General features: G+C 44.2%; 1 protein-coding gene across 4 annotated transcripts in view; it reads left to right on the top strand.

Annotated features, from left to right (window-relative positions):
* The window catches only part of SLC25A18 (solute carrier family 25 member 18), a 284,586-nt gene that overhangs the window by 224,900 nt on the left and 36,562 nt on the right, over positions 1 to 23,124 (top strand). For all 4 annotated transcript variants that reach the window (XM_085652170.1, XM_085652171.1, XM_085652172.1 and 1 more), the window contains 4 exons: positions 1,691 to 1,781; positions 9,723 to 9,841; positions 11,303 to 11,492; positions 12,040 to 12,194. In XM_085652170.1, coding sequence (XP_085508296.1) covers positions 1,691 to 1,781; positions 9,723 to 9,841; positions 11,303 to 11,492; positions 12,040 to 12,194 — 555 coding nt within the window. The remainder of the gene's footprint in view (positions 1 to 1,690; positions 1,782 to 9,722; positions 9,842 to 11,302; positions 11,493 to 12,039; positions 12,195 to 23,124) is intronic.

The following is a 23,124-nucleotide window of genomic DNA, read 5'->3' as shown; positions in this document are numbered from 1 at the left end:
GGCACTTGTTTCAATAAAAATATTTAAACCATAATGTCATTATTTGTATTATCTTAAATTAAAATAAAATTATTATTCTGAGGTTTATTGTCAAAAAATCCTGTCTAAGGTAAAGAAATATTTTTTAATATGTATTTCAAATAATTTAAAGTGGTATAAAGCATTAATTAGGAGTAATTACATTATTTTTATATATTAATGTTGCATTCTATTTTATTTTAAAAATGTTAAAATATTTAAAACTAAATTGATAATTGTTTATTTATAGACTTTTTAACATTAAAATGTATTTATATGTTTATATAATGTCATTTTTTTAGCAATAGTTTCTTTGGAATTATGGTTTTTGACCTTACCTCTTGTATTTGCTCTGGGATGGTATTGGATGGGTTATATGTCCTCCGTAAACCCCTACATAATCCTCCCTAATCTCCTCCTTAGTCCTTCACCTTTAAAGTTCAGCATTTCCCGTCTTCCTGCCACTCCCCTCTGTCCCTCATTTCCTACTAAAACGTATACTTGTGTGCAGAGAACACTGCACAGAAATGATAGGAGAAACGGTGGCGTGGAATTCCTCACATAGGTTTGTGAATAGCACTTTGTAGTACGTTAGCAATACAGTTGCAGTACTAGTAAACATACTACAAAATGCAGTTTGTTATAGGCCCGTTTGCTCTCAAGAATTACAAGATACCGTCCAGGACCCATCTGCTAAATGGCAAAACTATGCACCATGTGTGAACTTATGATAGGGACAAACTGCAGAAGGGTTGTTACAGGTAAGTAAGGTTTTCATTCTTCCACTTCCTAAACCCAATAATCTTTCTTTCCATTATGAAATGTGAGCTTTTGCTGTTGGTGCAGTTATTTTCTTGTAACAAGTACTCCGACTATACCTTATGGCTGTTTCCTTTTACTAGGAAGTATTGAGTGTCAAGTGGTGCAAAATGTCACAATTCTGTTCATCGGGATATAAAGATGTGACAACGTCAGAGAAGGAAGAAGACTCACTTTTAGCTCTCTACTCGGATAGCATCTTATTTCCATGCTTTGTGATGGAAAAAGGTGTACAAATTCACCAAAACTGGCATTTTCCTTCTGGTTCTGGTGCCCGGCTCTGGGAAGAACTGCATACAGTTCTGCTTTTTGTCTCTTTTAGTTTCCTTTATGAAAGTCCTAAAAGATTAGTACATCCCATTGTTCTCATGATTTAAACTCCGTGCACAGAAATCTTATATTGGTGTACCCACCCACTCGCTGTGTAAGCTTAAGATCACACCTAAAACTACACGATACAGCTTTTCCATCTTTAAGATTATTTTAGTGGCCCACAAAGAAGGGACAGATAACCTTTCAACAAACAATTAAATTCGTTTTAAAAAATATGATTTGTATGTTCTGAAAATACAATGGAAATAATTTGCCTTTTTACACTGATTGAAATGAAATATTTATTTTCCAACAAAACCTGATTTGTTCTGATGATACAAGATGATGAGTAATTTAGTCTGTAGGTTCTGTAGTGCTAAACTCTTCTTACAAGATTCTGCACAGGATAAAATCATATTATGCGATGTTCAGGGTTGGGTTTTATCAGTGAAGGAATATTTTGTGGCTGTGCAGATTGTGTTTTCAGAGCATTGCCTGCTGTGATACAAGCAGTGATTTGTTCTGACATTTTGTACCACAGGAGCTGCAGTGAACCTGACGCTGGTCACCCCAGAGAAGGCCATCAAGCTGGCAGCCAATGACTTCTTCCGACAGTTGCTCTCCAGAGATGGGTATGGACCACAAAGAACAGTTAAGGTTACACTAAATCTTACTGGCCTCGGAGTGTATCTGGAGCTCGAGACAGTCACTTCTCATCTTCTCTCTCTGTATAAAGCTCCATGGCGTCACCTCTCATCTGTCTCTTCTTGTGTAGCTCCTTGGTGTCACTTCTCACCAGTGTTTGTGACCACCTCTGTAGCTATACCGTGTCACTAGCCATGTGTCTCTGTCTCTACCTTGCTCACTTCCTGTGTGCATCTGTTTGTGTCTGTAGCTCCAGGGTGTCACCGGTCTCCTACCCTTGTGTATTTTCCTGCATCTATATGGGAGCTCAGCTCCATGCTGTCTCCTATCTCTTGGCCTATTGTCTGCAGCTCCACGGTGTCACCGTTCACCTGAATCTATATCTGACACACTTCACATGTGCACCTGACTGTCTATATCTGCAGGGCACCTCTCAATTGCCTTTTTGTTTCTACTTCTCAAGGGTGTCATCTCTCATACTGCTTTAGTGCCCGTCTTTGCTTCTGCAGTGTCTCCTCGTATACTGTTTTAGGATCTGTCCCTACAGGTCCATAGTGTCACCTCGCTCTTCCCCTGGCTATCTTTGCAGCTTATAGGTATCAATCATGTGGTGCATCTGCATGCATAGCCAGGGTGCCATCTGTAACCTGTCTGTGTCTCTTTCTCTTCATCTGAAGGGTGTTGCTCTGTCTCTTTTCATTTCCAGGGTATCCTCTGCAGCTGGCTCTGATGCGCTAGGGCATTAACTCTGTTTCCCCTTTCTTTCTCTGCAGCACCAAGGCATTACCACTCACTTGCCTCTCTGCCTGTCTCTGCTGCTTTAAAGGGTCACATTCTTGCCTGCCTCTTGTCTCTGTGGGTGTTGGATGCCGCTTTTCTACCACTTCTCAATGTCGGCGTTTTTCACTCCTCACTTGTTCATCTTGGCTCTAACACTGCCTCTCACCTGCCGCTCTGCTTGTCTCTAACCATCAACAGGTCCAGTCTGCTGCTGCTCACTTGCCTGTTTGCTTGTGTCTCAATCTGCATCTGACATGATACTAACTCTCACCTGTCTGTTTCCTTCTAGAGCTCTATGGTACTGCCTCTGTCTTTCAAGCCTCCCCACCTCTGTGGCTCCTGAGCGCTACCTTTCACCTACTTCCGTCTGTTTCTTATCTCTAGATAATCTGTTTCTTTCCATGATCTGCCGTTCATAACATTCCACAGTTCCAGTGCAGTGCTTATCACCTAACATTGTCTGCTGGTTCCTTCCTCTTATTTGCTTTTACAGTGTGGTTGATCTATAATGTCATTGAGAGTGAATTTATCCATAATCCAATAGACCTCATTTTACTGCAGTGTTGGATGACGCCATCAATGTTTGGTACAATAACTAGTCCTGTTGAAATTACATTTGTGATGCCAGTAAAACAGAATTCATATGTTTTGGATTTAGTCTGAAAGTATTAGCTGATAAACTTGTAGTTTTAGAAGGTGTACCTTCAGAGAGTCAACATCTTTGATGGTGGTGATCTCCCCATGCAGATGTGTGTCATCACCATATTGATGTACTACTGCAATGCAAACCTCCTTCATCATCATTCGCAGCAGCTCCACATATAACTTGAACAGTATAAGAGCCCGAGTCGATCCTTGAGGAACTCAGCACTTGATTGAGATTTGGTTGGAGATGGAGGGATCCAGTCTTAATAAAGACTTGATTTATAAGGAACTGAACCCAATCTCACCCACCCTCTCCAATTGCTGTTTGTGAGCAAGGGAGCAATCCAAAAAAGAACCATTTCTTATTCCTTTCTCTGTATTTTCTATTTTGAGCACAGTCTCTTACCTGCCTCTCCATAGCTTTTTGTTTTGCTCGGAAGCTTACGTGAACTACTGTATCTTATCACCCTATCGGTTGCTCTCCTTGTATCTCGGTGGCTCTGTGGTGTGCTTGTGTACCTGTCTCTGCCCAGGAGTTTTTAACTTTTCTGCCATTGAAAAACTTGGGCTTGAGCTGATCTTCTGTCGTCAGTGGAAATAGATGCCACAGACTAACCTACTTTTTGTTTGAGTCTAGATACCTCTTCTCTCGGGTCAGAAAGAACTTCTGCCCCACTGGGGGCATATTAAGCATAGACAAAGCTTGATGGAACATTGGTTGGGTCTGGCTGGAACAAAAGTTGCGGGCTTCAGCGTCCCCATAGGCAAACTGACATAGTCATTGGATGTGGCCATAACCTCTGCAGGACACCGCGCTGCTATTTGCGTGAGAACTGTTCCATCAGCCTGATCAATTGGCACTAATTGGGCTGCCAACATGCAACACTCCCCACACTCACTCTGGACCTTAAAGTAGTATTTTCTTTACTTTCAAAATTGTAAGAAGGCAAACAAAAAGCAAATATTGCTTTGCCATTTCAGATGTTATCATTCAGTACGATTATGAGAGGTTAAACATCCGTGCAGCAGAGTAAAAAGCGAGCACCATAGCAGTGCTATTTGACTACAATAACGTAACACAAGCAAAGAGACAGCTAGTCTGCCCACTTTAGAGCCTACCGATGAAACCACCCCACTCGGTTTCCAGTTGGCTTTTCCTTTTCTACTGCTTTTACTCCCTCACATCCATCTCATTAGTATTCAGCTTCTGTATTTTTTTCTTCGGCAGTCCTGCTTGGATGCGTTGCTATTAATTTATTATTATAAGTTGTATCCTAAGTTGACCAAGCACATTCCTTTTGGAAGTGAAATAAATATATACAGGCTGGTTATATTCGCATACATGATGTGGCCCATTGACTATTTGAAAGAGACGATGCTCGTGGAGTTAATGGATCACTCGTTCATTACCCAGATACTTGCCGTAGACACTAAATCAGCATCGGCAATGCCATCGCAAAATGGTGCATAGAGTGCCAAATTCTAGCATTTATTGAGTAGGTAAGTAATATCCTCAAAATAATGACTACAGTGTAGTTCATGTTAGAATTAAATAAGAATAAATTAGCAGCGGCTGCTGCCAGTGATAATTGCACAGTAATATTAAATCTTTTAGATAACAGCCCCCGACATTAAACAAAATATGATAAATTGTTAGCTACAGGGCACTGTGTCTTTTAAGAATAAGCCTAAAGCTTAGGAGCATAAGTATAGCCGCATAACTGCTTCTGAACAGCCCAATAAATTTGGGCTTTAAGACAGTTTTCTTGCGTTTGACATAGATTAGCGTTTCTTTGTTAGTATGGACAATTCTGCAGCTATCTACACGTTGTGGATATTTCCAGGATACATTTAACACCCCAAAGAAAATAAACCAAGTATTATATGCATGTTATTCAATGTGCGCGTAGATAATATTGCACAAGAAAAATAGGCATGTGTATTTTTCCTGTAGACAAATCAGATACAAGACAAGAGTGCTTTTTCCTTAACAATTGTATCATGACATATGATGTCATATGAACACCAACTGTTTTGCTATTATTTTTTGGAAACATCTATGATTCAAGTTCATTCCCATGTGTCCTATTGCTGGTATATCCAGGGTGTCACCTAGGTAGAGAGACCATTGTAAATGGAGGCACTTTGTCTCACTTGTGAACGTTCGCCACAGCAAGCCCTTAAGAGACTTTTGCTCCGTATTTCTGAAGTAATGCTAGATGCAAACAGCACTGGTGCTTAAAGTTAAGGACTAATGATTTAAGCAAAATTCTACCTTTGGTTGCTCCTGAGAAGTTGAATTCTGTAGCTTAAACAAAGTTCTAAAAAGGTTACACTGCTCGAAATCGGACCAGTTCAATATTTTGCTGGGGAAGTTTGTGTGGCCATATGTTAATGTTAGTAAGAACTCAGAATTAATAACCTTCAAGAGAGGAATGAAAGATGGTCCAGAAAATTTTCTCAAGAGTCTGCCCACCTGATGGAACCTGCCTTTAGTTTGAAGCTAGTTAATTGTTGATGATGACCACCCATCTTGTGAAAATGGGTCCCAGTTATTTCTAGGTACTTCTTGTAATGTGGTGACCATAGAAAGATGAGTTTTATAGGTTTTTGACTTTGATCCCAAAACTTACGATTTTTGATTTTTAATCAAAGTTGTTTATCATTCTGTTTAATTCACAGAACGAGTAAAGAGCAGATAACTGTAGTTGCAAACCAATACCGGTCCTGTCCGGCAGGACCAATATATCTGCATATTGCAAAATAGGGTTATTTCTTCCCTCAGTTCAGAGGACATGAGCTAGAAGAGGTAATAAAATCCCGCAGATCTATCACATAGAGGTTGAATAGCGAGGATGGTTAGACGCACCCATGCTTTAAACCTCTGACTGTAAATACGAGGAGAAAGTATTATTGAGAGGGCTTTTATGTTATCCACAGTTCTGCTGTTTGCTCTAAAACCTGTCTGAAAAAAAGGAAGTACGTTTTATTCCAAGGGCCCAGGTTTTCCATTCGTCCAAAAGCATTTTGGCATAATAGTTTGCATTAACATCAAGCAAGGCTATAGGACGCTAGGATCTGCTAAAGGCCCTTTCCTGAGAAGAGGATGAAGCCCTGAGCCCCTGTATGACTCTGGAATGGTGTCATTTTGAAGGCAACTTTTAAAGAGTGGAAACAAGTATTCACTCTTGAAGTTGGTACCCTGTTTAAATACATCCAGTGGAAGGCTGTTGGAGCAGGCTCACCAGCTAATTTGGATGCTTTTATTATCCTAAATATTGAGCTTTAACTAATGATGTTAGCTTAGTCAAAGACAATCCCATGGGGATCTCTGCGAAAGGTGATGCGGTAAAGTTCACATAAAGAAGACAATATGACAGAATTATTGCACATTGAGTTGCTTTTTTGTTGTTGGAAAGATGTCCTTTGACGAAATCCCAGCATCTCTTGGGCTTTTTAGATATACAGAATTCATGTATTGTCAGCCATTGTGGTTGGTCATACACATTTTTTGGGAAGCCAGATTGCATGCTTATACATTTTCCTCAGACGCTTGATCCTATTTGTGTTCGCATTATTGTCTTATTTCTTATGAGCTTATCTGATTTGCTTGCTAAATTGCCTTTTCCGATTTATTACAACCCTTTATATGAATCAGTCTTATTTCCTCGATTCCTAAAAAATATACCTGCCCTCCTTTGGACACCTGTTATCATTTAAAAATGAAACCAGGAGTGTTACTGGACATCCTCCCAAATATATGCTATAAATTCACCTTCTACATTGAGTGGACTGGGAAGTGCGTCTAATCTTTATTGAGCAGCTTACGAAGTTTTTTCAGCCATCCATTTGATTGCTATTAGTGACCTTCTCAATCACATTATCTGATGTATATCATCTGATAGCCCAATTTGGTTTATAGTAATGTGTCCTACATTTGGTTAGAAAAGGCAGAGTACCTGAGGGAGATGGCATTTTCCACTCTGTCTGATTAAAAACAAAAAAACATTAAGAGAATATATCAAAGAAATACATATTTAGTCTAAACCTGTTCTAGACTTACCTAAACAAGAATATATCTAATTGAACAGTCTCCTGGTAAACTCCATTTTTAGAACTCTTAACCACAGACAATGAAGGGTACTAAAGAGCTCTTCATCTTTGTGGTCCTTTAGTTTATTATGTTTGGCACATGGCAGTACATTTTAAGAAAGATTTTACAGTTGATATCATGACTCGTCAAGATCTGTACATATTAGGTTATAGTTGGAGCCCCTTCTTGTTATAAATGCTGTATTTGTGTGATGTAATAACTGTTGTTATAAAATGTCTAACATATTGATGTATATTGTCTTTTACTTTTCGGAATATGATCAATGAATATATTTATTAGCTAAAGAAAAGGACCTTGTCCTGCAATTTGATAGCCAATAAAAAAAGAGTGAAGTATACTGAACTGCTCGGTAAAGATTGCCAAACCTGAACCTCTATCTTTGTTTGCACTTTATTTGCATGCTGATGGAAACCACTATACCTGTTTCCGAAGACCCAGGGTTCTCGAATGCACAGTTCCCCATATTCTCGAACAAAGTCCATAACATCTTCTTTAAGTATTCTGTTTAGCATTCCCACTTTCTAAGTACAAAACGTTTGAGTGTAGATAGTAAGCTGTATTGAATCCCTTTGCAAATAATGTTGTTATTTAGCATTGGGCACAATCTTAATATTCCCTGATCCAACATTATTGCTTGAATTGGAAAGATATGAACCTCTCATCTCCAATCTTAATGGACTATTTCTGGAGAATGCAGCTTTCACAAAAGCTTATCGCCAGCTTTCAGTGTTATCGTCATTACACATGCTGCATAGAGGATTTTAGCATTGCTCCACTAGTAACTCGTCTCGTGGTGCATGACTTGCCACTGCTAAACTGCATGTGAAATTGCAGATCACAGGTTTCAACCCTTATCTGTTGAAAGATCGATAAATTGAGCATGATTAATGTTCTGTTATCTGGCCTTTATTTATTGCTCTACTACCATTTGTGTGTTATCGTAGTGCTCTAGCTGTGCAGAGCAATTATAGAGGGCCCTGTACATTTGGTTGGAGAAGTGTGTGGTAGTAGTAGGACCGCGGTGGCAAAGGTTGGACGTGATGCTGAGGTTCTGACACGTGGTCTGGGCACATCACAGTTTTGCTGGTATGTGCGCTACATTTATAGAAATTGAATAGTTAACAACAATGGTTCAAGTATGGCCCAAAAGGGTCCAATAGAAAAGGTGACCCAAGCAGGGTCACTTGTTTTTTAAGAGAAGTGAAATCAATTCCGTAGGGAGCAGGAGACAAAGTACGTAAAGGGTCTTGTAGGTCAAAAGATGACAGGTATTTATTTAAACAAAGTACATTTTAGAGTGCTCACATAATAAGAAAGCCTGGTGTGAAATAGTGATATTAGTTTTAAAAAGACATCGCATTGACAACGATATAGTAGTTGAATTCCATAATTGATCTTTACAAGTTATAAGGAATTCATGTTGTGGGGTGGTCGATGGCGTTTCGAACCCAATTATTGGGGTTCATCTTCAGGACAGGGGTGAGCATGTATTTTGAAGTTAAACTGCCCGTAAAGTTACGGTGTAGTTCCTAGAGGCTCTAAAGTGGGAGGCAGGGGCTTCAAAGGTTAATGATTTGAAAACAAGCAATTGTAGGGTAGAGCAGCTTGGCAGTACATAGATCCGCCTGGAGAATATAATTTTCTTTAGAGGGGCGACAGGGCAATGAATGGGAGCCATGAGGGTTCAGCAGTTCTGGATCATGGCCTTTTCCAGGCTCCAACAGGGAAGATGCATTAGGAAAACATATTTAAGCGCTCCAGCTTTTACTTGAACACAGTTGGCAGAGAGGGTAAAGGTGCGATGGACAATAATCAGCCCCCATGTAGTGGATAGGCAGGAAGGAAGTTCAAGGTCATGTGACTTGTGCGCGAGATGCCTGTTGGGCCACTACAACCTTAGTGATGCTCTCAGGTAGTAGATAAGGCATCTATGCAACGAAATCAGGTGTCCCTACAACGTCCACACAACGTTTAAAAATCTCAATAGCGGATGCAGATCTAAAGTAAATTGCCCTTAACATATAAAGTTAATTGTTGGTGGATTAAGTAAGGCTTCCACCCACATTACTCATGAATCCATAAGACTATGTAAAGTGGTCAATAACGCATGATGTGTCTCTCAAAAGAGATTCCACTCCAGCAGAGTTTCCCTTTGGAGCAAATTGGATCCCACAGGCTCCGAATCAGGTCCAGTAGAAGGACAGGTGCTACATCTTTTTACAGCTCCATCTCTTTAGTTGTATTGCAAATCAGTTACCACAGTGCCTAGAAGCTGAAGCTAATTCTCTAGCAGACCCTATATGAAAAGAGGTATTTATGTAAAAGATGTATCTATCAGCAAATAAATATTTAAAAACGTGATGTTTGTTTTATTGACCTACTGTCACAGGAAAGAACTGACGTTGTTAAAGGAGATGTTGGCCGGTTGTGGAGCAGGGACCTGTCAGGTGGTGGTTACTTCGCCCATGGAGATGCTGAAAATCCAGCTCCAGGATGCTGGACGGTTAGGTAAGGCCTGGAAAGGGGATTGGGTGAGAGAAGAATAGGGGTTGGCCTTGACTAGCTCTTAGTAGAGCAAATTGTTGTTTAATGATTCTCATTTTAGGTTGCAGTAATTCAGGAGTAGGACAACACCAACCAATATTTCCAATCTGTTTGACATCGAAATACCTAACAACTCAACTGTTTGAGCTTTTAGTATTCTAATCTCTTTTCAAAATTAGACGTTTAACTTTTACTATGGGAGAATGCTACTGTTAAAACTGGTTTAGTCACTATTAATAGCATAGCAGTGGGAGGTTCTGCTGGCACCTAAACACACAAAGACATCGTGAAAACGTTATCCATATGCTACAACAGTTTCACTTCAAAAGGATATACAAATGTATATCTACATATGATGACTGTTCATTGTTTCACAGGAGAATGACTTTGCCAAATATTTCATATACCCGAGTTGACAACAGCTCAGTCTGCATTTGCGAATTATCTTCCAGGCGTACATCTGAGAAAGGAGACGAGACTAGTTGTTTTAAATGTTTCAAATCACATTTATTTAGAATTATATATCCAGCACGATGGCACAGTCATTTTCATGCATCTAACTCTGACTTCGGACTCTGCAGTATTTTCAGTCCATTTAATAAAATTTCACACTGATAGCATCTTCCTTTTGTCCACAATCATAGACGGGCTTGCCCTGTAAGGATCAGGGGCTTTGGTTGAAAACTGGAAAGAAAGAGGATGGGTGCCTGGACGACCACAAATCAACAGTACTCTGACAAGTGATGTGGAAACTCACTCAACATTTTAGGGACCTCTTATTTATTCATATTTGCATGTTTTGAAAAAGACCACAAATACTGTGCTGGTCTCCAGCAATTAGCAAATACATAAATATATCAACACATTATAGTAAGTAATTAAGCATGTAACTAGTGGAACGATGAAGGACCAATCTCACCCATCTTTCTTCCAACACAATCCTCTAGTTGAACTTATCGTAAGGACTTTCCCACGTGTCTGGCGTTCTGCAGCTGGTAATTATTGCCTATAGCGGGATGCTCAGCTCGTAGTGTGACTGCACCATCCTCCAGTTACCCTTCTTCCATTAGTTCTCCAAGAGTTCTTGTCAGCATTCTGTTTGATTACAAACAGGTACCTACTGCAGTGTGCTCAGCCTTATCATTGTAGTTGGCCTCATAAGCTAGGAGTGAGGTGGTATGTAGATGTATAGACAGCAATTAAGATGTCTCCCTCTTCTAGGTCGCTTCCCAGTGGTGATCTGAGATGTCAGTTCTAGGCTTACCACGGCTAGTTACACTCATTCTTTTTAGAAATATCGTCTAACAATTTACAACACCCACAACAAGGAAATGTTAAACAAGTTTTTAGAATACAAGTTTGCACCTAAATATTATGGATTGTGTGTTGGGATAATGAGAATCCTTTTTCTTTCTGTGTTTGCAGCTGTCCAGCAGAAGGGTGTGCCAGCTGAAGGTCCTGCAGCTTCCTCCGTGCGTCCCCCTCAGAGCAGAGCATTTACTGTTGGGCCGACGTCTGTGCCTAAACGCCCCTCAGCACTTCTCATTACCCGGGAACTAATGCGTACACAAGGCATTGCAGGGGTGTACAAGGGACTCGGCGCAACACTGCTTAGGTAATAACCTTAGTACCTCAACAGATCCAGTTGTATCTGAAAAAGTCTTCTTGAGGTAGTCTCTTTGTGCTGGATTAAATCTTCAGTTGTCCAAACATCATCTCCTCCTCTTCCCCCATTACTGCTGAGTCTCGGGTAAAGGGACCTTTTCTTTGTCTCAAAGACCTGACTGAAATAGGGTGACTAAAAATTAAGTGGCTGTAAAGTTGGCCCTCTGGTACTCTGCGATTAGTGCTGTCTGTTGGCCATGCTGAAAGCTTCGAGTGCATAAGCAGTTATTAACTACTGCACCTTACCTCTGAGGCACTTATGCCTCAAACTTTAACAGGCAATTCATAATAAGGGATGCTGAACTTTCTAGCCCCATAAGATGTGAATACATTGTGTGTGTGTGTCTGATATAGTTTATCCATTCTCATTCAGAATTAAAGTGTAAACGCAGCCCTTTTGTTTGTGGGAAAGATCAAGCTTTTGCCAAACCCACCTCCCCTGGTTGACTTGACATGCTAATATTGAACCCCTCTCTCTTCCTTTCTGCTCTCCTTAGAGATGTGCCCTTCTCAGTCATCTATTTTCCACTGTTTGCCAACCTCAATAAGCTGGGGCAGAAGAGTCCTGGTGAAAAGGCACCCTTTGTGCACTCATTTGTGTCAGGGTGCCTGGCGGGGTCAATAGCTGCTGTGGCGGTCACCCCCCTGGATGGTAAGTGCTATTTGTAGTGTGAAAAGCTCATGTTGTCATTTTGTAATGGTGCCCCTCCACAATGCCCACAACAGTTCTTTGTGTATGTGGAGTGATGTTTGTCTGTGGTATTATGGTGAGGAGTTTGTTATATCCTCGTAATGTTTATGCATGGTACCCCACCTAGCTTTCTCCTAGCTGCTCAGCCATAGTGAGAAATGGTGTCAGAATGTTGGTGTGACTGTGATGAATGGAATGCCTGGGTGCCTGTGCGGATGAGTGGTGACAGTTGGAGATGGGCTGGGCAGCAGGGAGGCTGCTCCTGGTGGGGCTTGAGTGAAGGCTTTTGTGAAGGCTGTCAACTGAAATAAAGACTGATGTACCTGTAAGATGCAACTAATAAAGGAAACTACAAAACTCTACCTGGCTACCTGTCATAGGGTACAACAGTTATCTCTTTCTTGTGAGTTATGCTTGGTTCTAAGATTACATCCCCATATTGTGATAACGCCACCCATTCCACTCAGGATAGTGGATTGTGCCTGGTGTAGAGCAGGCAGATTTGCATAGCAATATGTAGATAGGATGCAATGGTAGTATGTGTCGGCTGCTATCTAGCATGGTAATGTATGCTTCGTAGTTACTCTAATGACACTTTGGATTGTTCCGTGATTGTCGCTGGTTGGGAGTGGTTAGCTATATGATTGGTGTGGTTATTTGAAGGGAACTGTCAGTCCTACCAACTGAAGATTAGTGCTATGCAGTGCTGTAGTTAAAAATTCAATATTTCCCTGACCATGTTCTTGCCTACATGCAGTAGACTCTTGCTGTCACTAAAGTAACCTCCATTGTCAGTTTCAGACCAATCTCTTAAATGAGGGGTGGTTGGTATCTGGCGTATCCCTTGGTGATATGAGTATGTTGCCACAGTTTGTAGAAAGGATCCCTCTCGACTGGTGAGTTTAGATAGACATTAGGTGGCCGTGCTACTGCTGTGTGAGTGGATGATTCCTCTGTCTTAGCCATTGAGTGTTGCCTGGTGCGGGGTTGCTGAGGCAGTGATGTGGATAGGTAAAGCAATGTGCATGTTGCAGAGGATATTGTTATGGTTAATACCTACATATGGCAAACGCCCTTTTTCATTATAATTGATGTATGATTTTGTGGTTGGATACTGGGTGTTTTATTTTGTATTGTGGTATGCAAGATACCCCCTGAGTTCAGTTGTATGTAGGTTTGATGATAGACCTTCTGAGCAGTGGGTGCTGCTGGCTGTAGGGTGGTCATTGCTGTATTAGCTTAGTATTAAAAATGCTCTCAGAAAAGTGAGCAGTGCTCATAAAAACAACTTCTGCTATTTTATGTAGCTAAATCACTCGCTATTCAAGTTGTTGGACGGTGATAGCAGACACGTGGGCCAATAGTGCAGATTTCATTGCAGCGTACAGTGGTGGTGCAGAATTGTTTCAGGGTTTGTTGAAAATGATGGATAAAATTGCTTTGACGCAGTTATTCAAATAGGATTACTGGTCTATTCCTCCCAAAACATTGGTGCAATGGAAATTCCGAGTTCATCTTAGCCATCCAATAGATAGTGGAATAATGCACAACACATTAATCTAGAAGATGTTCACGCTGCAAAAAAAAGAATATATAGCAGGAGAGCTGAAGCATTAGAATTGCTGGGGCCAGGGATAGGTTTTCTATGCAGTACTGGTATGCCAGCATATCCTTTCACCGGACAAAAGCATAGAAAACAGTTTACTCTTCAGGGAGTAAATGAGCTAAAGTGTATCCTCGGGACCCAGGGTTTAGAGCAGACAGTAATGTTCGAGGCATGTGGGCTGCTGAATTCATATCTGTGCATAGATCGCCGCCTAGTGTTGGGTCCGGATGATTGCACATTGTTGTCCTGGAAGAGTCTTCGAAGTATCACGAGATAGGTGGCTCCTCCCCTGGACTACAGTGCGCATGGGCATCCTCTCCATCCTTAGATTGTTTTTTTCCGCCATTGGGTTCGGATGTGCTTATCTTAGCTCAAGTTCGGAAACTTTAGTTTAAGGCCAAAAGGCCTTTAGATCTCGTCGGTATTGTTCGCGTTCGGTATCGACCAGTTTATTTTGTGTTTTAGTACCTTCTTCACGCTTTTCGGATCCGCTTCGGTCCGAACATCGATCACCGCTCGACGATGGAATCGAGGACTCCTTTCAAGAGATGTCCTTTATGCCATGCGAAATACCCACACGTCGATGTCCATCCGGTGTGCAACAAATGTCTCTCCCCGGATCATGATGAGTCGAAATGTATGGCCTGCGCCCGGTTCCGCTCGAAGAAGACTCTGCGGAATCGACGGGCAGCGAGATTGGAGGCACAGCAATCGGCGCCTGCCCCGGTCAACATCTTCAGCACCGAGGATGAGGAAGCCGAGAGCGTAGAAGACATAGACTCCAGCCACGCTTCCGAACATGAATCCCGATCGGAAGACGATGATGAGGTGATCTTCGAGGACGAAGATGTCGTCGACGAGGTAGGAGACTACAATGAGGCCCTTGGGGCCGAGGAAGATAGCTTCAGCGAAGAGCTAGGCCAACCCGTCGATACGGAGGCCGAGAGACAAAGTCGTCATAAGGCTCAGGTCGAGGGATCGCCTGCGGGCCTTACCCAAGATCAATCACACAGTTCTTCGGCCCGGCCTCGAACATTTCACAGAAGCCATTAATATCGAAGACGACTGGATTTCCTTCAGTGAAACCGAAACCGTCCGTCGCACCGGTTCCATCGAAACCGAAAGTGAAACTGGTTGCGATCGGATCGAAGGCCTCGAAGCCCTCCACTCCTTCGATGCCGGCACAGGTCATCGGCACCGAACACACCAAAAGAGATTTCGGTGCCGAGCTCACCACGACGGGTTCCGGCGCCGAGCCAAAGAAGAAGGCCCTTGGTCCCCACAAGGCGCCTCGGCCTATGGCACCGAAGATTACGGCCCAACCCACCAAGGTCAAGGTGGTCGATCCGTCTGCGTCGACTTAAAAGGGTGCGGCGCCTGCCAAATCATCGGCTCCGAGGAGCGTCGATACCCACCTTCGGATTGACGACCCAAAGACTGGGAATAAATCGGATACCGCTTCGACGCCTGCCTCCAAGGTGCCTATCGGTTCCAAAGCGCCATCTGCGTTCACCTTGCAACAGGTCTCAGCGTCGTTGCAACGCATCAGGGACCGGGCAACCCTCCAACCTACGTCGGGTCCCGAAACGCACAAGGCCGCAAAAGCACACTCGGCGCCGGCGCACATCACATTTGGATTGCCGCCGCCCAAGGCACCCAAAATGTTCGAAATTCGGACACGTGTCCACCAAACACAGACACTATCCACTGGACAAATCGATATCGAGCCTTCACAGGCACACTTTATCGACGCCGACACTGGTAGGCTGATGCTCCGCAAGCGGAAAATCACACCAGAGAAGGGTTTGGACTCATACAAGATTCCTTTGAAACAAAAGCTGCCGGCAGGTTCCGCACCAGTGCTTCATGAAACCTTTCAACCCTTCCTTCAGGACCCACCGTCTTTTTCTCCTACGCATTCAGAGGCAGACGCCGGAGAGGACTATATAGGGGATGATACCACCTACCCGGTGGATATCGATCCTGATGATCACATGCAAGACCCAAATCAGGCATGGGATGACCCACCGACCAGGGTAACGCACCAGATACTCCTGACACGCAGCTTTATAATATAAAGACATCTCCCACGGAGGACACTGCTACCTTTAATGCTCTCATAGAACGGGCTGCTGCCAATCATGGAGTGGAACTCCATTGTGACACTGTAGAGGAAGATTTCTTAGTGGACACATTCGCCTCCTCCTCCTTCATTCAAGAATACTTGAATGAAGATATTCTGTCCTACACTGGCCTCCATCTTAGTTTTAGCTACATTTCACAATGAATCGCAAACTGATCCCAGCCTCATTCATATTAAGGAGATGGGCGTTTTGGGACTTTTTGTAAAAAGGCCATTTGTGTTGTCAGGAGTTGGAGAATCCCTTGCAGCAAAAAGCAATGTAAAACATTACGCTGCGACCAGGCTCTTGGTACATCCGGCTCTGGAGGTTTTCAGGCACCTTTTTTCATTTATGCATTATTGGTGTTCAAGGATAGTTTTGCACCATTCCAACTTCAATCATAGGCTTAAAGCTTCAGTTTTCTCAAAGTTTTGCAGGTTCGTTTTTGCCAGAGGGTGAACGCAGAGCAGTGTATTACTATCACTCCTGTATGATCTTAAGACTATAGGTGAATGGCAGCAGTGTCAGATTTATTTTACTCTCACATTTCTTTGCAGTCAAGTATACTTTCTTATGCCCATCCTCTGTCCTAGTGATGCAAAGCAATTTCCTAAAATGAATCAGTTCCTTTCAAACTTGGTGCATGTGTTCAGAAGTCAGGTTTTGAACCATACACATCTTCTAGATTCCCATATGTAGGAAGCTGGCTCTGTATATACTATACCAAAGTAAGGTATAGTGTGCTCAGAGTCCAGTGGATCCCCTAAGGCTTACAGAGGTAAAAGTAGCTAATACCCTACTTTCTATTTGAGGAAGTGTGGGCGAGCAGTAATGCTTTATCAGAGGGTAGTGTTAAACATTTATTGTACACACTCAGGCAAGAAATGATGCCGCACACTCAAAGACTGAACTCAGAGCAATGGTTTGTATTAAAAATAGCTATATTCTATTTTCAGAACCAAGCAGGACTTGGTACAGGTAAATAGATTTGTACTTTTCAAGACAGATTGATCAAAACAAGCAGGCTGGATGAAAATGACTTTTGCTACAGGTTTGTAAAATATTTCAAAACAGTAATCATTAGTAATATCTTTGTGATTATGTAACAATTGAAAGTCCTTGAGTCCAGTTGTATAAAAATAAGTTTGATTTATTGAAGCTTAGTTCCAGGTTAAGTTAATTATAAGAAATAAGTAGATGGAAATGAAGTCCCCACCAGGAGCAGTTCTCCTGTCGCTCAGCCTCAGATATAACTGACAGTCCAGTCCAACATACACAAAGGAACTCCAAGTGACATCATAGATACAGGCTGAGCAACTTAGAACAAACACTAAAGAAGGACCGAGAAAGAGGAAAAGCAGGATGTAACAGATTACTTTTCAAATTACTTTTAGAATACATTTTGGATTACTTTTTCTACTCAGTGTGATATGCCTAGATATCATACTGGGACAAATCCTAGATAAAAGTTAGGTAAAACACTTTTGCAATAAAACACAGTTTCTTATGTTTCCATACAAACACCTTCTACACTTGTAAGTTTTTTTCGAAGAAAAACAGTCCGTGCAATCCTATAGAGGAAAATGAGGTTATCGGGTTGTAGGTAATTAAATGGTCTTGAGGGTTGAGCTCCTGGGGTTAGAACAAGCAAGGATGCACTGAAAAGCACCCACAGTGGCACTAGAGCGGCCGGGTGCAGAGTGCTGAGGCCCAATAATAGTCTATGGGGCTACGGGGCCGTCGGTTGATGGCTGCTCTCGGGCAAGCCACAAAGTTGAGGGAATACACTGCTCGTGGACTGACTTGCTTATATCTATGATTTACAGACCTCCGTAACATTATAAATGCAGAACTTTCTTTGTGCTACAAGATTGATCTGAATATCCTGATGTTACTATCAAATAAGCCTTTAAAAAGCCCTGGTCCGATTGACACTGTAGGGCGAAACATGTGTCAGTTGTTCAAGATCTTTTATTGTACTTCACTTTACAAAGAAAAATGGATCTATGAAAATACATAAATAAAGGAATACATTGGAAACTACTATGTGGCTCTGAGAAGGATATCTGTGAATGAAGGAACATTGCAAAATGGACAAGGAGGTAGTTTCATACCTTTGTAATGCTTAGAAATTGAGATATAAAAGGTTCAATACCTCGAGAATAGCCTCCCCAACAGTGGATCTAAGGCAATTATGTCCAGGAAGAGAACCTTTGAACTTCACTCTGAAACCTAAAACAAGGTTGAGGGAGCAAAGCTCCTAGGGTTAAGCTCAGGGCAAAGGGGGATCCAAGTTAGTGCACAAGGTGCACCCACAGCGGCACAGGCGTGGCCAGGTGCAGGGTGCTGTATTGGCATAAGATGCTCTGTTGGTGTCAGTGGGAGATCTCTGGTCGGAACAATCACTGCAGGTTCGCGCAAGGAGGCTTCTTGGAGGTGACTACCCTTTGAAGAGGTAAGTTGGGATGCTGGGGATTGCCTGGACACAGTCGGTTAGGCAAATGGGGCCGTAGGGTGTCTGGTGCAGGGGTATCTTTAGGCGTCTGGTTTCCTTACCAGCTCCTGGCACGGTCGGGGGGGGGGGGGGCCTCCAGATAGAGGCTGCAGGCGTCGTCGGGAGGCTTGAGGTAGGTCAGGGGTCCCCAGGTCAGGATCGCTGCCTGGACTTCCTCGCTGTGTTGGGCCACTCGAACTCAGGCGGTGGGCGTGGGGTGCAGAGTGGCGCAGACTCGCGGATTCGGCCGGAGCATAGAGTCTGGTTTGTGGGCAAATCTGGAGCACACGGGAGACAAAGTATTTGTATGGAAGGTAGGGCAGGTTCTCCGGGTTCTGGGGGGCTGCTGGCTGCAGGGCACGGCATGATTTCGCTCGAGCAGGTCGAAGTCTGGACTGGCTGGTAGGCTGGGGCCAAGGCCGTTGGTGTCCTCCTCTTCTTACTTCAGCACGGCTCTACGGTCCTTCTTCTTCTTTCTTGTCTGAGGAGGCAAGGTTTGGGGTTGCCCCTAAATACTAAATTTAGGGGTGTTTCAGGTAGGTACAGGTTGGGACCAATGGGTCCCTCCCTTGGGGTGTGTACACCCCCTATTATGCCATCCTCCAGTGGGAGGGGGGCATAAGCCTCACTCTGGTTGGCTGAGTCCCCCCATCTGCAAGATGGCGGAGACTGTGAATCGCGCTTTGTCTCGCCTCCCCCACCTGAGGGGTGGGGTTGGCACAGGTGGGCACACCTCTCCTTCTTTCTTTGTTTAACTGCCAATTCTTCCTCCCAAAGTGGGGGGTTAGAACCGGTGGGGGCCAGTCCTGGGAGAAGCAAATGACTGGGTCAGCTCACAAAGGTGGCAAGCCTTTGAATATTCCACTTTGTGCACCCTGCCCACCCTGGGGGAGGAGGCTTGGCACCTCTACCCAGGATGTGCTTTGTTTTAGGACCCCTAGAGCAGGAGGCTCTCGTCCCAGGGTCCAGAAACATGTCTGGGGGTGGCAGTTAGTGAGCAGCCAGTCAGCCAGGACACTAGAGTTAGGCCTTTTTTAAGGGGGCATCTCTAAGATGCCCTCTGAGTGCCTTTGGCGTTAAATCCCACACTGGTATCAGTGTGGGTTTAATGTGCTGAGAAATTTGACACCAAACTTCTCAAAATTCAGTAAAGCCATTATGGTGCTGTGGAGTTTGTAATGACAAACTTCCAGACCATATACTGATTATGGCTTTACTGCACTTACAATGTCTAAGAATGGACTTAGACACTGTAGGGGTACAGGGCTCATGCACCTGTACCCTCACCAGTGGTATAGTGCACCCAGCTAGTGGGGTGTCTTCCCTATACCATAGGCAGTGGATTATAGTCATGGCACACAGGCATGTGTGCCATGTCGACTCTTCACTTTTCTCTGCACCAAAACACGCAGCCTGCAAGGGCAGTGTGTGTGTGATAAGGTACAGGGTCTCTAAGGATGGCACAATAGGTGCTGCAGTCCTTTGAGGCCTTCCCTGATCACAGTGCCCTTGGTACCCATGGTACCTTTTACAAAGGACTTACATGTGACCAGAGAGGTGTCAATTGGGGTTGCAAAGGTACAGTTTTAGGTAAAGACCATAGCCCCTAGGTACATAGTTAGCAGGAACCCAGGGCACACTTAGTCCTAGAGTATCAACATCAGGGAAAATGTGGGGGGCAACCATGCCAAAAAGGGCACTTCCCTACACCATATTATCAATATATCCTGCTGCCTAGTGGTTGGAATCTTCATACCATACTTATATCCCACTACTTAGTGGTTGGAATCGTAAAGTTGTGTGAGTGTGTGTGTGTGTGTGTCCGTGTGTGTGTCCGTGTGTGTATGTGTGTCCGTGTCCCCAGCTCCCTTCAGTTTGGGCTAGAAACGCATTTTTGTGCATGCAAGATTATTTTTCTGTCTTAACTTTTACCTCTGACTTTTGCATGGCAATTGTGTCAAATTTCCCATGTATCCTGGCTAACTACTGATCATGATGCAGTGGTGAATGTTAGCAAATTTCGTGAAACTTAATTCCATGTTGGTTCGAATTTTCTGAATAGCCCACATTAACACAGTATGACTATTTTGATAATACTTGGCCAAAGTATTGAGAGATTCAGCTGGGATATTTCTCTGTAGATTATCAATCCGGTACCCCTGTGCACCAGCAGGTGGCATCAATTGGCTCCGTGTGGTGTCGTCCGTGCCAGAAGTGACGTGCATTGTGCCTACATAGGCTCCACCTCAACGGTCTCTATTCTTTTTTTCTGCGCCAGCCAGCTTAGATCGGGAGAGAGCTCCCCCTTAATCTATTTTTGAATAACTTCTTCAGCTTTTTGTTGAGGTTTTCCTCCTGGTGTAGAAAGGATGTCTTCTCGAAAGGCCCGCTTCAAGCCCTGCGGCACCTGTCACCACTCGATGTCGGTGAAGGACCTGCATCTTGGACCACGATCCGAAGGCCTGCTCCAATTGCTGCGCCATGAACCTCAAGACATTGACGGAGCGATCCCTCAAGCTCCTGGCAGCTCTATGTGCGACGCTGCGTCAATCCAGATCCCAGTCAAGAGGAAGGTCCTGGGAGTGGTCGTGGAATCCGAGATCCTTGTCACACTTGAAGCCATCATGTAAGTCCTGCAAGAAGAAGTCGTCGTCAAAGTGGTCTAAGATTTCTTCTCGTCCATCAGCCAATGAATGAAGGGTGCTTCGACATTCGAGGCCTATACCCGCTGTTGAGCCAGCGCCTGGGACATCTCTGATTCTCAATGAGTCTCCGAAGAGACCCCCGCCCAATTAGGAGAATTTTAAGAGGCAATGCACCTCATATTTGGGCAGCCAGTTCCTTCTGGGGCGCCTTTGGGCCCGAGAGTTTGGGGTTCCTGTTGAATGACTGGTGTCTTCCACGCCAGTCGGGCCCCTTGGATCCACAGATTGACCCAGACCGGTGCCGGTCATGTTACTTCGGCCTTCCCCCGATGTCGATCCCGGCGCATCCCCTAACACCATCTCCAGTGCCAACTGGAGCCATGTCTTCCAAGCCTGAGGCCTAGTCTAATGGTCTAGGACTGGGGGGAAGAGGACACTGGACCCTATAGAATACTAGCATTATGACCCTTTCATGGACTGATGTGAGGATTTTGCGAATACCAGTGGATTGGATATCTCTCCAGATACTGGAATGTTTTCTCCCCCTTCTGTGGCTACGAAGGTGGAAGTGTCATTCGCAATGGTGGAAAGCGGCAGAGGTCTTGGACCTAAGCTTGCCTTCAGTGGCAGTCAAGAAGGATGTCTTGACAGAAGTGCTTCTTCCGGGACTGACCCCTTCTTAACCGCTTCTTCTGTTTAATGAAGCTCTAACTGACGTCCTGCTTGGGACTTGATCCAAGCCCAACATAGGGGCTTCTGTGAACAGGACTATTGCCTGCTGACCGCCTGCCCCCCTCCCCCCCCCCCCCCCCCACTGCACCACTGGATTGGGAAGCCAAGAGGCTGGACAACTTAAGCAAGAACATGTTTTCTTCCACCAGCCTGGCACTGCGGCCCATGAACACTACTTTCCTCTTGGGCTGCTGCTCCCACTCTCAGTAGAATACGGTTGCACGAGTGCTACCAACAGTCACTGAGGAGGCTGGAGCCGTACTCTTCCAGGCGGTTACAGATGAGAGAAAAGCAGCTAAGTACACTATCCGATGTGGACTGGACAACACCGATTTACTGGGCAGAGCAGTGTCATCGACACTTGCCTTATGGCGTCACGCTTTGTTGAGGATGACTGCCTTGTCTGGGGATGCCCAAGCGTCACTTATGGACATGGCTTTTGATGGATGCCATCTCTTTGGAGACGAGGCAGATTAAGCTCTGGAGCGCTTTAAGGACCAAAGGGTTACGGAGTGGTCCTTGGACCTTTCCATGGCTTCTCGTCACCCCAATCCGCCTTAAGCTCCTTTCGTGGCCACTGAAGGGGCTTCCAGACGTGTCTGTTCCTGCACAGCCACTGCAGCGCGCAAGCTTCACAGCAGCTGCGTGGCTGAGTTCATGGTACCCCCGGCCTTTGTGGGTCGGGCAGCCAGCGATGGGGCCAATCCACCCCCAGAAGCCGCCGCCTCCAAGCTCTTATAGTCTGCCCCCTTATCATCATCATGAGCACCCAATGTGTTGCAGGATCTGCCATCACCTTCACCACTGGCAGTCTATCTGTTATATCCTTTTATCTACCTTAGTTAGTGTTCCAGCCTTATGCTGGAGTTCTTTACTCTGTTCTATTTCTGGTGTCATCAGGTAGAATGCTCAGGGGTTGCCTAGTTGCCTGGTCACTGGGTTTATTGTATTTTGAAAAGTGTTTGGGGAAGCAGTTGGAGACGGTTGTGATCTGCCTTGCTGTCTGGTCTGCTGTGTAGCTGTACTTCAATAAATCTCAGCTGAATCCTCCTAAGTGTTACGACTTCTTCACTACACTATCCCATCGGACCAATGGGTTCTGCACATTGCCCAGAGGGGCTACTCCTTCTCCTTCAAGACTACTCCTCCACCCATGCCACCTGCTTGCGATAGACTGACGGAGAACCATCTTCATCTGCTCCACCAGGAAGTGACTGCTCTATTGGCCAAGGGGGCCATATAGAGGGTGCTGACGGCAGAAGTAGGTAGTGGTTCCTATTCCCGCTACTTT

This window comes from Triturus cristatus, chromosome 4_1 (genome assembly GCF_964204655.1).
Source record: "Triturus cristatus chromosome 4_1, aTriCri1.1, whole genome shotgun sequence".
NCBI lineage: Eukaryota > Metazoa > Chordata > Amphibia > Caudata > Salamandridae > Triturus > Triturus cristatus.
This window is presented reverse-complemented; position numbering and strand designations above follow the sequence as displayed.